Below are 18185 nucleotides of genomic sequence, written 5' to 3'. Positions count from 1 at the left end.
CCACCACCACCACCACTTGTGCGTATGAATGTGTGTGTGTTTCTGTGCCTCTGTGCATCGAGGGTTGAGTGTGTGTGGTATGCCGTGGTTCCTTGCTGGCGCCAAATTTAGTCCCAGGCAGTGAACCCTGGTCTCAATATTGCTCTTAAGTCCTATCAGCACCGAGCCAAACACTTGAACAGATGCCTCCCTGATCATGAAACATAACAGCGAGTATCGAAACACAAACTACACCACATCTCAGCTGTGATCTTTCTACTCTGGAAAGCAGATACACCTAAGAAACCTTAGACATCTGGCCAAGAAGAAGAAGAAGAAGAATAAGAAGAAGAAAAACAGAGCTGATTTTCCACCAACTTTCCTCTGAGTTGGTTTCACTAGAAAAAAAAAGAAAGAAAAAAAAAAAGGTAATGGAATAAAATGAAACATGAACAGCGAGACAAATACAGCAGCGGTGCAAGACAGAAGGCACATTATGATTTATGTTTATTTTAGCTTTTGTTACCTTGGTTAGCATTTAGCCTCGCACCACAGAAGCAGATGACTACTTATGTGAAAATGTAGAAATACACACTGGACACTGGCTGTAATGGTGACTCTTCAGCTTCTGTTTAGGTTCACACATAATAAAGTTATTTTGCTGAAGAAAAACCATAACCGCTGCTCTTTCGTATTGACGTTTCAACCCGGGGTGGGAGTGGGGGGGTCACCATGACGCTGAGCACCTCTCATGGTGTGTTTGCGTCAAATGAATTCATGTGTCAAACAAACTTGAACTTTGGTTTGCCGCAAAGAGACAAAAAGACAGGCAGATACTGTTTTCCCGCCCACTACGTGTGTTTGAATTGACCTGAATGGGACATGAATGAGTAATGTGACGAGGCAGAGAGAGCGAGAGAGAATGAGAGAGAGAGGGAGAGAGAGAAAGACGGACAGAGTAGCAGTAACTCTGAGGTGTCATAAAGTTAGGTGGGATATTGCGCTGCAATTGACGGACAGACATGAAGTCAAGGTGAGACAGAGTGGCCACGAAAGCCCTCGCAGGCAAACGTACGGCCGGACAAACAGACAGACGGTTGACAGAAACATGGAGAGATGAGCGGATCGTAAAAAGCAGACAGTTAGAACACACTTGGACTTACCGCCAAGGCCTGCAGCCTCTCTTTGTGGAGCTGAGCCTCCTCACACGACATCCTGAGGGGGGAAGCAGGGGAGAGGGGGGGGTGGGGGGTGAAAGGAGAACGAGAGGTGAGATCTGGGAAGACGGAGAGCCGGAATCCCTCAGTGAGAGATAAGAGAAGGGGAGGAAAAGCGGAGGAGAGAGGGAAGAGAAGGAGAAGAAGAGGAGGAGGAGGAGGAGTATCCAGATGAGGTTCTTCCTCAGCAGTAATCCAACCACAGAGAGGAGACAGTGGGAGAAGGAGCTCGTGCTGAGAGGAAGCAAAGATCTCTCATTCACTGGCCATGTGCCTCACACTCAGCCCGCTGCTCGCATTTTCTCTCTCTCTCTCTCTCTCTCCGTCTCTATCACCCACTCTTTCTTTTGCGCTCCCTGTCTCTCCTCCCATTTGTCCCCTCCCTCCCTCTCTTTTTTAGGCATGAGCCATGTGTGATTAAACAGCTGGGAGGAGCAGCTGAGAGAGAGAGAGAGAGAGAGAGAAGAGGAAGGGGAGGAAGAGAGGAGCCATGGCATGAAGGTAGTGAGGGGTGGGGGGTGGGTGAGAACAGAGGGAGAGAGAAAAAGGAATGAGAGAGAAAGACAGAAAAAGAGCAAAATAAAAAGCAGAAGTAAGGAAAAGGGAAGCAGAGGAGTAATCTGTCATATCTGAGAGCTGAGGGTTCGGAAGAAAAGAGGAGACACAGGGAAATCGAACATTAACAGCTTGAGGAGCGAATGATTCCTTTTGCATTGATATTTAAGTTCTGTCCAATAACTTTACTTTTTCTTCTTCTATACTCTTCTTTCCTTTCTATTACTGAGAGAAATCAGTAGATCAATATACACACTGGTCCTATCATAAACATTGATCGCTCAGTTCAGAGCATCATCTAAAATAAACGTTGACATGGAAGGTAAAAATTACTTTTTTTTTTTAAGGTGACATTTAAAAGAAAATCTGTGTCTCTCTCAGTAACTGCATTTTTTCAGAATGTTTCTTTTACACTTTCACTGATATTAATGGCTACTTATGATGTTTGGTGACATCTGAAATTTCTTTTGAAAGTATCTTCAGGACTGTGATACACAAGCTAATCAATTAAGCCATAATGTCTTCTCTGGTCTGAGTTTCCATTGGCTCACAACTGGAAAACTGGTCACAATATTAAGTCTAAACTCAGGGACAAAGAATACTTCCATGAGCTTTGGACACTAATGATGTAATGTAATCGCATTCTTCAACCACAAATCTTCTTTAAGCAATAATAGAAAATTAAAATGACAGTTTTACACCTATAAACGAAACTTTGTTTTGGGAATTCATTGTGGGTTGGTGTGTGTGAAATCACTGGCCTTCACCCATATGTAATTAAGGTTAAAGAATAGCTGCTGCTATTAGAGCTATTGCTGTAACTATGTAGTGTTTCTGCTGCTAACAAACCAATCACAGGCCACCACTGCAGTGCAGGCTGAAAACAGACACGTGCACTGTACCTCGCTCATGGTCGGGGGGTCACGCAATATCTTTGCCAAAAACCTGCACAAAAACTGCGAATGTTTCAATAAAAAATTCTAAGAGACCACATCAGGCAGTGATGCCGCCCACACACAAACAATCCTACCGCTGACTCTCCAGGTTCTATTTCTGGTCACTCTGGTCATACATTTATTCCAGAGCCTTTCAAAGTCACGTCAACAGACGCCTCAGAAGGAACAGGAGAGAGGAAGAAAAGAAAGAGGAAGATAATTGTGTCACTTTGTGAATTGATATATGCAGATGAACGTCAGTGGAAATACAAACCGCGAAAGCATCACTTAAAAAGGCACGACGCAACTTCACACACTCACACACACACACACACACACACACACACACACACACAAACACACACACATAGATAAAAGCAGAGTTTGAGTAAATGGGTCACTGTTACCTGTGTCCTAATTTTCTTTCCTCCCTGTTTTAACTCTCTAGGTTCACCTGGGTCCCATCCATTCACCTTCTCTTTCCTCTCTTACACCCCTTTTCTTTACTTCTTTTCCTCCTCTCTTTCACTCTCTTTTCCTACATCCAATCTTTTTTTTTCCCTTACCCCTCTTCCTCTTCCTTCTCTCCTTTGTGGCATATCTTTTTCCATATCCAATATTTTTTCCTATCCTCCCTCCTTTCTTTCCCCCTTCATGTATCTTCTTGTTCTCTCTTTCATTTCCTTTCCTACCTCTCTTCCACGGTGCATTTCTGCCCACCATCCCTCCTTTTATGTCCCTCTTTCCACCCCTTCTTTTCTACTCTTCCTTATGCTCTCATCTCCTTTCATCTCCTCATCTTCACTTCCCATGGCCCCATTCCTGCTCATCTCCACTCCACCTGTCCCTCCTCCTATCTATCCATTTCTTCATCCCACTTTCTTTTGCCCCCCTTTCCTCCTTTCTCTCTCTCTCCTTTTCCTCCATCCCTCCTTCCACAAGCAGACGTCCTTATAAGGAGAAACAGCAGCAGCAGTCCCGGCCAAGTCTTTGGGGAATACAGAAGCATGTAACACACACACACACACACATGCACACACACTCACATACACACACACAGACACAGACACAGACACAACAGCCACTGCGTTACTCCGACAGAAAAAAGTGTAAAATAAATAAGTGCAGCTGGAGAGTATCTGTCCTGTAAAGGCACTGTGCAGCTGCAGGACTTGAATATTCAGCCGTCAGCTATAGCTTCTATATCTGCATGTGAACTATTAAACATTTACAGGGTTTTTATGCGTAGCGGCATTAGGGAGCTGTTAACTGTCAAGTCAACCACATTTGGTGACTTGACTTGTGTTATCATATTGTTTCCAAGCGAATGCACACAGACAGGTCTCTTGCAGATTCTTCGATTCAGGAGTGCTGATGTTTTTATTTGCTGCATTTCTCTGGAGTTTTTCAGTTTTTGTGCATGAACAGTAAAAATATCTTTTACTCTTCAATTTCGTTTTAAAGTGCAGGGCCAAAATTATAGAGAAACTTTTTAAGAAGTATTTATTTCTGTTTTTACTTAGTGGATATTTTATATGAGTGGTATATTCTAGCATAGTCTTTTTTTAAATATACACATACTGCATGTATAAGATTGCAACAAGTCCTGTACAATGCAAACAAAAGTAGAACAAACAGCACATGATGCACATTTCTAATTTGTCTTTAACAGTTTTATTTAACACCTGTCAGATGAGATCCATTCAGCAGTTTATTCCTCAGAATATGAGTTATTGCTAACAGCTGTTTGAGCATTTAACCCTTCAGCTACACATTTGCCGTATTGCGAGACTAACTTATTATTCTGGTGTATGAGTCTTTTGATATTTTTCACTGCAGCACTCGTTTTCTATAAATTACAGTGTGATGAGGTAAACCACTATTACACTGTTTAAAGCTGCACTAATCAAAATTTTGAAAAAAAACAATGCACCAAAGGACTGTGAATAATGTTACTCATACGGAAAAAACCCACAGAGAATTAATGCCTGATTCTACAGATTCCCTCAGTTTACGGACCGTTTAAGCATCTATAAGCTGATTATTTTTGGTTTTATGACCCACAACTTTACTGTTTTGGTTCACCCTCACTGTTCCAGTATCTTTTCCAGATGCAGCAGCCAGCTGTTTTCAGCCAAAAAGGTCTAGTGACTCTGCCCAGCAGAGACTGTCCTCCCACAAAAAAACACCAAGCACAAGCAGTGTATTACAACCCATAGTTACATTTTAATGTTAGGCGACCTCTAGAGGTTCATGTTAGACAGCATCAGTCTTTTCAGCAAAAGCCCCAAACTGACATGATGACATTCAAGTGACAAAGTCCTATAGAGGCCATTGTAGTTACAGCGAGAGCAAAGGAGGAAGTCAGGCGTAAAAGTCCACGTAAGGAGGAGGTTGGGATGGGCCAGCATTAAAATGGTTTACCTATAGCATATCTTCTGCAGCCGTAGGGGCGCTGATTCAGGAAACCCGGTTCGTACCAGAGGGTCGGGTGTGACGTTTTTTTAGGTTGGAGGTCTTGTTAGCCCAGCACCAAAGGGCACACAGACTAAATGAGCGACTAGTTGGTGAACATAGTGGGGCATTTAGCATCTTAAGGACCTGATGTGTCCGGAGTTGAGAGCAAAACAGAGTTAAAAGGAAAGAGAATATTAACTTTACATTCATTAGGTGGCGAGAGACCGAATTTACAAATCAGTACTAATGTTGCTTTGTTTCTGCTGGATGTAAAAATGGGCAAACGTTTGCTCACCACAACAATTGTTTAGGATAATATGTCAATGTTGTGTTGTGTTTAGAGCTTGTTGCGCTGCCCTGAAATGGCCAGAACAAACGATTCATGCTGGGGTTAAGTTTGTTATGATTTCTTGGAAGTTCATCATTTGACATTAGCATGCGTTTTTCATTGTTACTGTAGGTATAGTCTGAACATACAACAGCAGGTTTTGCTACCTGTGTAATGTTGTAGTAGTCTACTGTTCATTCTTTTGTCGGACACATTCTGTTGGATAAAACCTTCAGCACTATTTGAACATACCATAGGTTTAGTTGAGATTCACCCTCATGATACTAAAATAAAACCTGTGCTGTTTCACTCGGGATCCCACCGTCATTACAACACACCGCTGCATCTTTAATGTGGGCACATGCAGGTTATAGACCATGACCTGTTTGGAGTTGAGGTAACATAAAGCTTATGAAACCCGGCTCAGTTTTGCAGCTGTCTGAATTTACAGCCAGTCGATGACTTATATCTGGCCTCTCTGAGAGCGTCTGTTTGACCTGGATTTACACCAATCACATCATTATGTTGGCTGCTCACACTGTCATTACAAATCACACTTCCTGACTTTAAGGTTATTCTACTTCTTGAAAACATTATGTATTTTATCTCCTTTCTCTCCCTTCTGTCTTCACTCCCCTAAAATGCTGCCACCCCCAACCCCTTAATTCTGGTGTCAGCTACGTTGGTTGGTTGTCGTTGGAGACAACAGCATCATTGTTCCTCTGCATCGCCACGACGACACAATGACCTCACTGCACAGCCAGCCCAGCCCCGCCTCCCCCACATCCCAGCCCAGAGGTAATGGCCTCCAGATGTGGAACCAAAAGCAGGAAAATACACACACGCACACACACACACACACACACACACACACACAAATATAACAACATGCAAAAAGTAAGTAGGAGGCAGAGAGAATGAGCAAATATGGACAAAGAAAATAAGTCAGAGTGAGTGTTTGTGTTATGCTATGTTAATGTGGCCATGTCTTTTGCCAGCCTTTAGTTTAGTTTAGTACTCCCACATTTCAATTCTCCCCAAAATAACTGAAACGTAAAGATAGAGCCACGCATCTTGTACAGGCTGGCCTCTGCTGCAGACTGAGTGACTGTATGTCTATGTGTCTCTCTCTCTCTGTTTGTATGTGTGTGCGTGCGCACATATATAGGACGGCCAGACCTTCATCTCATTCATATTTTAAACATAACAGAGGGAGGGTGAGCTGTGTCTGTGTGTCACACTGCCTGTCTGTCTTCTGCACAGTTTACGCTATTAAGAAATAAGAAAACATATATTTCTTTACCGTCAGCATCCTTTCCTCCTCAGTTTAGACTACTGCAGTCCTTGTCACTGCTGAGTATGTATGTATATTTATGTTTCCATTACAAAATTGGTGTTAAATTTAACTTGTAATCTAAGCATTTATAAAGGGAGAAAGGTTGGTGATGGCTGAACCTCTGGAAGTCAGTTAATTTCAGCAGCTAATGAGGTATCAGCTCTCCCTTTTTTTTTTCAGAGATGTGACTGCATCTCAGTAATTCAGTCTGCTACAGCCAGTTTTATTTTACTGCAAAGATTACAGGAACTGACAGCCTTTAAAGCTGATGGTATATTGGGGGGACTTTCTTGTGTCTTGTTTCAGTTGCTGCGAACAGCTTCATGATAAGTTACAGCAAAGCAGTGAACAATTTTGCACGTTAAAGACTTAAACTCGCTCATGACGGCTACATGCTGCAGATGCAGAGCATCTCTTGCCCAGAAAATTGTATTTCTTTCTCTCTTTTATTCCCTCAGGGTCGCTGTTATATTGAGGGAGAGGAAATCACGTGCATGTCCGTATATATCAGCACATGCATTTACAAGATACCCTGGACGCTTTTAATGGTTTTCATCCTGAGATACAGATGAGAAGCAGATGTCTAGGCCTACTCTGATTATCACCACTTCTTTATGCTCTTTCGGAATGTCATCATTTTACTATTGCACGTCTCCTCTTATGTAAAGTTTACAATTTATGTTCTGGTACTTTCATTTTTATGGAATGGAGAAAAAAATATTCCCAATGTGTAAAAAAAAAAAAAAGAAAAAAAAAAGGTGCTTGTTGTGAGTTATACCAAAGTCTCACTTGGTTGTGTATAGATATTAGCAGAAGGCTGATAAACCGAAGAGGAAGTGTTGTGGTATCTACATTTCCAAGAGCACACAGATTGAGTGTCTGGTTCAGACCAGTGTGTTTGTGAGGCTTCTGACACAATTCACCTTGGTTCATCTTTTCCTCATGCTGACCTGTTCATATTTTATATACCGTTTCACTTTGAATTGCATTTGTATGAAATTGTGCTCTGTGAATAACCTTCAACTTGCACAAGTGCATAAATACACAGGAGACCTAGTGAGCTTTGATTTAGGACTGTAACTCACAATTACCTTCAGTCCATAAAGTGTCTAAAACGAGGGACAAAAACATAACAATAACTGCAAAAATAAAAATATGAATTCATTAATTTGATGCTCTCACTGAGTGGCCACTCTTTGATACTGGGTATGCTTAATTCATTAGCATCTCCTCCCTTTAAGACATCCCCGAGTGTGTAATATATAGCAGCAGAGAATGGGCCATCTGCCATTGTGGTGTCTGCACTCTACATGACCACAAATACCGCCTTGTCTTTCTGCTGAATCAGTCGACAGCCCAGAGAGAGGATGGGCATGAGCCCACAGCACAGAGGAAAACAGACAGAGACAAGGAAAGATAGGTTGTGATAGACCGGCTGAATCACACTGTCTCATTTTCCCCAATTAGAACATTAACTATTAATGCACTAGCGAAGCATGTCCGCTTCACGCGTCACTGCACCTTTCTCTGCCTGCCTCATGGGTGCGGCTCTGACAATCACTCCAACTTATCATTCAGACTGTCTGTCGACGGTTGATTAAGACTCTCAGCTAGAAGGTGAGCTGCAGTACACTACATCGGTTATCACTCAAACTAGCTAACCGGTCTGCACCCCCCCCACCCCCCAATCTGCAACACCTACACGGCTTTTAGACTTTAAATTCAGAACCACAGAGGCAGAGGCTATTTGTGATCACCATAACAATAACATATATACCCTGCACAAGGACATAAACTGCAGTAGCTCTATGCTCTGTTATATATAGTATGTGTGCATGCTTCAGATCTGTAGAAATAATTTGTTCAGGCTGCAAAAGCCAAAAACAGACAAATATTTAGTAGTAAATCTGGCTGCTTGAGATCAAGATGCATAGTGACTCATCCTTCAAACCCTGGATTTACTATAGAGATCTACAACACTCTCCTAACCTTGTATCCAATAGCATTTTTACCTCTGCCAAGGAAGTTGTGGTTTCACCCGTGTCAGCAGGATTACACATAAAGTATTGAACTGATTTGCATCAAACTTGTGTGCAGCGATGGGGCATGGGCCAGAGAAGAGTATCAAAGATAAGTATCACTGTCACTACTTCTCTCCACATCAGTTCAGATACCCAGTGGCTGAGTGCAGGTGCAGCAAACTGCAATCACACTTTTAAAAGTTTCTCTTTTATTCGAGTGAGACTTGGGATTAAGTCCTGGATTCAGCTGTTTGACTATTTGACCTCATAGCATTCTCATTTTGTCACGGCAGTGCCCACGCAATGAAGGACGCATTTCTCGGCCACATTTGAAGGAGCCTTGGAAATGGGACGGCCTTGTCTCACCACTGTGACGCGATCTGTCTTCAAATGCGTCTTTCCGAAGATGCAGCAGTGCTGGTGACGGTGACAGCAAGCGGAGGACTGCAGGCAAAACTGGGTTTACTAGAAACTTTTTGAATCTTTTTGGATCAACTAACTCCAGCAGTAGGTACAAGGTAAAAACTTGCTTGCTACAAACAACCCATAATGCAACTCTCTCTTAAAGCAATAGAAGCAGTCTGTAACACCTGATCTGATACTTGTTCCAGAGAGGAATCTGGTGTTAAGAGGATGTAGAAAGAACCCACAAGTGTTAACGTAAGGCCAGAATGGTATTAAATGTCATTACAATATACCTCTTTGGGAAGCACTGCTGACAGATTTATTCTAAATATAAAGGTATTTTTCTTATTTTCCTGTTTTTATACATATATATATATATATATATATATATATATATTGTTTTTTTTCCTTCTTCTTTTGTGCCTTTTGAATTTATAATAATCTTTGCCTGGAACTGCAGCTGAAGGGTCAGATTGATTTGAAAAGTCTGCTGATATGGTGCATTTCTATTTCTTGTGGGAAGCAACATCAAACACTTGACAGTTGGCATCTCATCAGCAAATTTTTTTTCAACCAGCTTCCAAAGTGACTCCTTTCTTAACACATTTCCATTGATTCTCCTGATACTTGTCTTACTGTAAATACTGTAAAAATATAAAGTCTTTTTAAGGCTTTCACCAAGTCAGCTTTAATTTCATTATCTCTCTCTCTCTCTCTCACACACACACACTCACATATATATAAACAGACACACAGACACAAATCATACACAGGAGGAAGGGGTCTGCAGCATGGCGGACTGTGCTAACACACAGTGCCTGGATCAAGCCTGCAACCTTCACACTGACTATGCTAAAACATGCCACATTACACTCGCATATGCACAACACACACGCACGCGTACACACACACGTGCACGCACATGCACATTCAGACATAGTGTATGTACCATGGTTCAGGACAGGACTGATTTTTATAAATAAAAAAAAAAAAAAAAAAAAAAAAAAGACCAGAAGAAAGACAGTCATAGAAAGAGGAAAATAGAGCGGGAGAGTAAAGCCATGACGGGATGATATGCGGCGAGGGGAGAGCTATGCAGGGGGAGCGTGAGGGTGAGTAAAGAGAAGAGAGACAGAGGAGAGGAGAGGAGAAGAGAGGAGAGGGAGGAGTGTACATGGTGTACCGCGTGTCTCCTCTCCAGTCATGACTGAGCAGCAGCCTCACCATGACGGAGCTCCGGTTCCCATGGCAACCCAGCCTGTCAGATGGAGAGGAGAGAGGTGGAGGGATGCAGGCAAGGAGTGGAGCGATGGAGGGAAAGATAGATAGAAATGAAGATAAAGAAACATCTACTTACGGCGCTGTTGCTGTGCCGTTCCTCTGCAAAGGTGTGTCTGACATGACTGCAACACCCGTCTCCACTGCTCTCCTTCCCCTTGTCCTCGCCCTCCTCTTCTTCTCCTGTCCTCTGGTGTCCTTTTGACAGAGTTGTGTCCTCCGCTTCCTCCTCTCCTCCCTCCCCTCCTCCTTTTCTCCTCCTCCTTCTCCTGCTTTCCTCCTGCCTTTTTGGTGTGAGTTCGTCACGCCAGGATGTGTCAGAGCAGCTGCTGCCGCCGCTCCTGCTTCGCCCTGCTCTGCCAGCAGGAGGGGCTGGGTGTAAGCATGTTTGTGTGTGAGTGTGTGTGTGTGTGTGAGAGAGAGAGAGAGAGAGAGAGAGAGAGAGAGAGAGAGAGAGTGGTCACTTGTGAATTTGTATGTTCGATGTGCAGGTTTCTTGTCTATGAGAAAGAGAAAAAGGAAGGATTTTTATTAGGAAAAAGCTAGTGAGAAGAATGAGGTAAAAAAAAACAGCAATGAGAGAGGGAAGGATGATGAGATAGGAGAGATGAGAGAGCGGGATAGAGAGCAGAGGATGGCAGACAGCAGAGGGATAGAGAGAAAGACAGCCTTAGGGGAGTTACAGTATAATGAAAGGAGTGGCCAACCTGCCTCACTCAGGCTGCAACCTTTCTCCTCTGAGACTAAGAAGGGATTAATTTAAAGAGGCAGGTAGGATAGAAAAACCCCTCCACTGTTTAAAATATACCCTCCAGAAGTAAGCTCCATTATGAAAAAATGGGCCCATGGGCACAGACAAATAAAGGCCCCCCACCCCTCTTATACAGACTGAAAGTTTGTGTGTGTTCATGTTCTTTTTACATACCTTTTTTGCCGTTTTGTCTCCTTGTGGTCAGTCTGTCATCTCTTTGTGGTCCATTTTATGGTCATGTTGCACATTTTGTGGTCACTTTGCGTCTCGCTGTGGTCATAAATACAGAGGCTCTGACCCAGGGACCCCCTGACCTCTCGAGCCCCTCAGGCCCCTCAGCCCAGCAGGCCAGTTCAGTAATCCATCCATGCTTGTAACCTTTAAAGGAAATGGATTGATGGACAATACTGAATGATTCTAAGCAGCACTCATCTGGTACAGAACAGACGCCTGACAGTTGTGACACCATGATGACTGATGTCCTGATAGTGGAAAGTCTGGGCTTGTCTGCCATAATTGAAGGTTCAGCACAGGCGAGATTAAACAACAATATAGCAGCAAACAACTATTTTCTATGTAAAGATACAGTGTGTGTTGTAATGCAGATTCTCTGTTCTTTGACTTGGTGTCTGGTCTGGCATCACTTGCTCAGTGAAAGTATGCGTGCATGTCAGTGCATGTACGTGTGCATGTGTATCTCCTGTTGGTCCTCCCCCACATTTATATAAACACACAGGCACCGCCCACACGCGACATGGTATAGGTGCAGTGCATAGCCTTCAGGTGAGAGCAACCTTCCACAATTTCCTCCACAGAAGAAACCACTGTTGTTTTACGTCTAAAAAGGCGTTTGACAAACCAAGGGAAGAAAGTCAGAGAGACTAGCGCACAGGCGGACGGACTGGCCATGGGGACTAGTGGCTTAAATCTCGGCCAACCGGTGAATGTCAGAACTTCCATAAAGTTTTCACAGCTTTCTCATTGCCCGGTCCCAGCGGGGAACGTCCTTACCATACCGACCATGGAGCCTTTACTGGTCCGGCTTTACCAAGATGTAGACTCCTGAGCTGCTAAAGGGCTCCAGCTTGACTCGGACCTGGCGTTTCTTCTCCTCCGTGTGTAAGTAACTTGATGGCTACATAATGTTTACATTTTCATTAGTGACCGGAGCTACAGAAGGCATGATAACGTTAGGTAAATTATATACTTTATATGTTTAGCAAAAGTTGCTATCGCTAGCTGGCTAACTGTCAGCATTGCTTTGGAGCATATCAAGGCAATATTAGCATGGGCTAATGGTTGTAGCTGGTTTGTTTTTGTTGGTTCTCATGTACAAAGAGTAACTTTATTCAGTTGAGCTACTTGCTTTGAGTTTGCTGGTAGCTTTCACCGGGCTTCGTGACACCTTGTTGACCGAGAACGTGAAGGGAGGGAGGGAGGGAGGGGATGTGTACGGAGGCCGAAGGTGTAGCTGACGAAGCAATTGTTTTGGTCTGAGATCTGTTGGTTGCGTAGTGCGACATCTAGTGGCAGCGACGATCACTTACAGTGGGCTGCAGTTAAACCATATCCTCCACATTCACAACAGTTGGAGCTCTCATGTTGATATCGAAGTTGCCTTGAGTTTTACAGTTGGGATACGGATAAATCTGATCAGCTGTTTCATTTCAGCTTCCTATCATCTATACAGGCTCACTAAATGTCATCTGATAGTCCATGATGATCTGTTTTTCAGTACAAACCATCCGCAATCTTGAAAATCACTGACCATGACCAAATGTACTGTAATGTACTTGACAACCTGTCTCTTAATCATCTACATTAATATATTCCTGGCTGCAGTTTGCACAGATATCTCAACATTAACATTAATTTAGCTATTCATTTATTCTCTGCCTTTGCCATTTTCACTCTTTTGTCATCTCAGACCCTGCCACTCCCACCTTCTCTGCACTAACCCTAGCCCTTCCCACCTTTCCAGTCACCTGATTTCCCTTTGTCTCTTTAACTCCTAGGTACATACTAGTCCGTTTCTATCTGTACCCTGGCAGACTGTCTGTTGTGCCACCCTAGCTGTAGCTTTCCAGCATTTCTTCTTCTTTTTTTTCTTTTTTTTTTTTTCTTTACACCTGCCTGTTTTTGACCTCTTCTTCTCTTCTTGTTTTGGGACTTTGGGGCCTTTTCCTCCTGCCTGCCAGCTTCTTCACCCTTGACCAAGTTCTTACATGCCGTTGCTTGCATTACTGCACTGTTTAAACTTTGTATTGTTGTCTCTTAGTAGTGTTTTTGAGTCTTGTATGTTCTAAACCGTGACTGAATGCTTATTGTCAGTGGTGTGATTACATATTTCTTTTGGTTGGATTGGATTCAAGACTGCTATTAGGTCATTGCATAGTTGAGCTACAGAGGATAACTATCAATGGACCACCAGTCAAACTGCAAAAGCCTACAAAGCAAACACAAACTGCACAGACAACAGCAGTTGTAAAGCATTACAGATCTCACAAACATTTACAGTAGAGAGCTGGAAGTAGTTGGCATGCCACCTAATGTTTTAAACAATTTTTTTGTTCTTCCATGCTATGAGATGAGGATCCAGTTGCTACTGTAAGCGCGGTGAGAACTGTTTAGTCTATGGGGACTTGCCTCAGATATTTATCCAAACAAGAAGCTCAGCAGTCTTTTTATCGGGTCTATAACCTGCTGACTGAGTACTTAACAGCAGTGAGTATCTTTTTGCCCCTTTAATTCCTCCCTCCTCTCTTATCTTTATTTCTGTCTTCCTTTAATGTCCTTCTAGGTGGCCTCTTCAATCCCTTTCTCTTTTCCTCATTGTTCACCTTCCTCTTTCCTTCCTCCCATTTCTTCTCTTCTTCTTTACAGACTATAGTAGATTAACCCTGCTGTGAACACCCTGGGAGTGAATCAGTGTGCGGCCTAGTCATTTACTACATTGCAGAGCTCCAACATTAAATGTACTTTAAATATTTATACATTCATCGTTTATAGAGTAATCAGACATTCTTGAAGCAATTAGATTAGAAATGTGCAGAGTGGGTAGAAAGATGAAAGAAAGGTAAAAAATGAAATCATAGAGGAAGGACATTTCCATAATTTAAGAAATAAAGGGAGTCACATGATTTGGGAAGGAAGAAAAAAAAGGATTAAATTTATGATGGCCAGAAAACACAGCTGCATTTGTCAGTTTTTATTGTTTTGTTCCAGCAGACGAATAGAAAAACATGTCATTCCTAAGCTCAAAGAAACAAAGTGAAAGTTGCATTTTTGAAAGAGACAAGATGTTTCACGTTCCTGGCTGTCATGTAGAGACGTTTCTTCTCAACTTATCTGCCTCCTCTCTCCTCCCTCCTTCTCTCTCTCTCTCTCTCTCTCTCTCGCTCTCTCGCTCTCTCTCTCCCTCTCTTTCCTTTCCTGACTGTTCATGTTGAGCCCACGGTTATCATATTGCGGGGTATGCCAGTTATTCCGAGGCGGCTCTTCAGGTTTAGGTAGTGACCTTAAATGGGCATCACACATGCAGCTGGTAGCCTCCGCTGGCTCTCGCTCACACTTCACTCCCACCCTGCAGGCCGAGTGTTCGAAGAGTTGAAAGTGTGACTTCGCTCAATCATGTCACTGAGTGTAAGTAGCCCACATGCTCCATGTAAAATGAATCCTTGCTCTGATGTAGAGGAACAGAGCCATCGTTATTGCAGACTGATTGATCAGTATTAACTCTTTGCCCCCCAAAGGTATCAGTTATAAAAGTCAAATTTTTGAAAAACTGAAAAGTTTGAATGTTATGTATTTGAGTATATTTTTTCTAAAATATAAAGATGTGAATACAATTGAATTATGTTTGATCAGACATCAAAATTATCAGGTCATGCACTATGTCTTTGTGAACTACATTCACCATATGTCATGTGTAATCCATTATGATGATAGAGACAGAGGTTAATGTCCTTTATTAAAGTGCTGGCTATACTGCCATCTTGTGGATTCATGAAGCCAGTTGAAAATGTCTGACTCCCAGTGGTCATGTCAAAATACACACAGGTCCTGACAACAATGACCCTGCTCAGACATGGCATGCCTATTCAAGCTGCAGGGACACACATTTTTATTTAATTTAATTTGATTGCTTTTATTTTTCATAGTATTTAGTTAAGAGCATTTTATATCATGAATCAAACTTATTCTTCTAATTATGTCATAGATCATAGTTCAAAAAGTCACACACCCGCTTTCCTTGTAGTATTGGTTTCTTCCAAAAGTTGCAGAATGAAATTGGTTCACACCAGCATCAATGTTGGAGAAAATGCACAGGGGCTAAGTAATGTTGTGTCACTGAGGTGGTTAGTAGAATATCAGTCCCTTTTTCAAACATGTGAAAATGAAATGCAATTAGTTATACACACTTAATTGCATTTGAGAAATATAGGCATAGTTTGCTTTGTAAGATAGTTGGCCTGTACCAACTAAAGCCAGTCTGCATTCATAAATCTGGTGGTTTTGCCTTGCTAGTTAGTTGTGACTTGTGATAGCACAAAATCCTATTTGATATTGGTAAAGGAGAGCTGTGTGAATGAATGTATGACAGTGAGCTGTCATTGCAAAACACTTAACTCCATTTGATATCTTCAGGTTATTCTTTTTTTTTTATTCTTTAAAACAATGACAAAGTCACAGCCTTGTCCATAGTGCAAGAGGAAGGTTGTTTTAGGCCATGAGATTATATTAAGATTGAATGAATGAATGAAAACTCTATGTGTCATATCACCAATGTATAAATTGCCCGCAGTACCAGACATGCGCCTAATAAATACTGTAGGAAATAATACAGTGACAGTCCCTGCACTGCCAGGGGACATCCACTAGAGGACACTGCTAGTCCGATTTTAAAGTGGAGGAAATATGTTAATGATACATTTCTACTTTCTTTCAGGCTTTTAGCAGATCAGTGCAACTTTTTGCCATTATCTCTCTTGACATTTGATTTTTACTTTTCTATTCTATTCTGTTTTGACGAAGACCCGCGCTGATTCCATGACTATGTTCAAGCTAAATTTTAACAGAAAGGGGATGCTAGTGGAGGGAGCCTTGAACTGAGAGAGGAGAGGGAAAGGAGAAGGACATTATGTCTTTGTGATGTAAAGAAATTCCAAATTTAAGAATATTTAACAGTGACTGAAAACTCTTAACTCATGTTTGTAAAATAAGACATGAAAGAACCTAAACTTCCCATAATGATGCTCACATATTCTTCAGTTAACCAAGTATATTCTAAATATATTCATTGATTATGTGGCTGAATGCACAGTGATTACTTTCTGTTACATATCTGAGGTATGGTCTTATTACATTAGCATCAACACGCATACAGCTTTGCAAGCCGTATATGTCTTTACGTCTGCCAGGTCAGATTCCTGTACGTGCGCAGACAGACATGCACACGAACTTTAAAAAAAAATAGACAGAGAGCGAGTGGGAGACGCTTTACGCTCCAGTGGGTTTTGGTTGTTGATCCAGAAAGTCTGTCAGCTTAGATAAGCCAGCGATACCACAGGAACTACATCTGGGATTTACTCTGACCCACTTCAGAAGTGCTCCAAACTGTTTTACTACGGCACATATCTGACATCTTCTTTTAGGCGGGGACAAAAAAGGCTTTAAATAAGTCAGAAAGTTTTGATATGCAACTGTTAACACAAAATGCTAATTTTCACAATATTACACAGTTGTTGTTATGACATTAGTTATTCAGGCCACTTAGTTCAAAAGTCTATACGATACTAACCATAATACACTAACCATGAATAAAGAAAAATCAATAACTGTAAGCCGAGTGGAGTTACAGTTCATGTAAAGATTTTAAATAAAAAGCAAGTAATAATTTTCACAGCCCTTAGAGTAATAAAAAACAATTCAAATCAATGTGCTATCTGACCTCCTCAGTGAAAACTAAATTTAGCTCGACTTTTAACCTGTAAATTTTCATTTATGAATATGACATTTAGCCAATAAAATGAAATGATTAGGGATATACAGTAATATAAAATGTCCATCAATATGCTTGTTAATAAAAACACAAAAGTAATTCAATATATTCTCATAAAAATGACAATACCAAGCTATGTGAGCAACAGTCTCAGGGGCCAAAGCCAGAAATCTGAGCGACTTGCATCACTGGTATTGACACTCATCATCATGGCCCTTAGGCAACACATTCAGTGTGGTGCAGTATTATGCTTTGATCCTTTTTAAAGGTTAAAATTAAGTAGACATGTGTATATGGTCTGAAACAAATGTAAAGTAAAAAATAATCATTAGTAGTTAATGTATGAATTTGTGTTTTTCATATTCAGCATATCCCTCTGCACGATCCAGATTGAGATGACTTTCACCATGGAAGTCAATTATAGAGGAAATATAAGGCTACTTCTAATTGTACTACTGTAATAACAATTAATCTGTACGTTTATGAGGAGCACGCATACATTTACAATTAAAGTAAATAAAAAATGCATATTTAAACTACTGAATGCCGAGCTGGGATTTGTCATGAACAAAGTCAGTTAGCAAAGCAGATAGCAAACTTTGATACAGCCAACAAGGAGTGTGACCCACTTCACTTTTGCAAATATGCGTTTGCCACAGCAGAGGTGATAAACAATTCATTAACATCCTGGGGAGGATTTGTGTGATGATGAAGGATGATCATATCCTTCTTGTCAGGGCAAAGTTATTAAAACAAATGAAAAATTAAACAAGAGAGCCCCCATTCTCTCATCTGCAGTGCAGCTGCGGCTAAAGCCGCAGGTAAATCTCACTGCAGCTCTAAGCAGTGGGCAGTGTCACAAGTCTGTTGTCAAAATAGAAAACTAAAGGGTAAATTAGCAGCAGTCAGGGGCAGATTAAAT

The 18185-nt window shown here is 41.7% G+C and overlaps 1 protein-coding gene across 3 annotated transcripts in view; it reads right to left on the bottom strand.

Moving 5' to 3' along the window:
• palm2akap2 (PALM2 and AKAP2 fusion) overlaps positions 1-1524 on the bottom strand; it is a 72297-nt gene extending 70773 nt beyond the window's left edge. For 2 of the 3 annotated variants that reach the window (XM_023407258.2, XM_023407260.2), the window contains exon 1: positions 1143-1523. In XM_023407258.2, coding sequence (XP_023263026.2) covers positions 1143-1193 — 51 coding nt within the window. In that variant the 5' untranslated portion in view covers positions 1194-1523. Of the gene's footprint in view, positions 1-1142 lie in introns of all 3 variants that reach the window. The other variant, XM_023407259.2, reaches the window with a different exon arrangement.
• Positions 1525-18185: the final 16661 nt, after the last annotated feature.

The sequence above is a fragment of the Seriola lalandi genome, unplaced genomic scaffold (assembly GCF_002814215.2).
Source record: "Seriola lalandi dorsalis isolate HSWRI2012SDOR001 ecotype SW California unplaced genomic scaffold, Sedor1 jcf7180002054332, whole genome shotgun sequence".
In the NCBI taxonomy this organism is placed as follows: Eukaryota; Metazoa; Chordata; class Actinopteri; order Carangiformes; family Carangidae; genus Seriola; species Seriola lalandi.
This window is presented reverse-complemented; position numbering and strand designations above follow the sequence as displayed.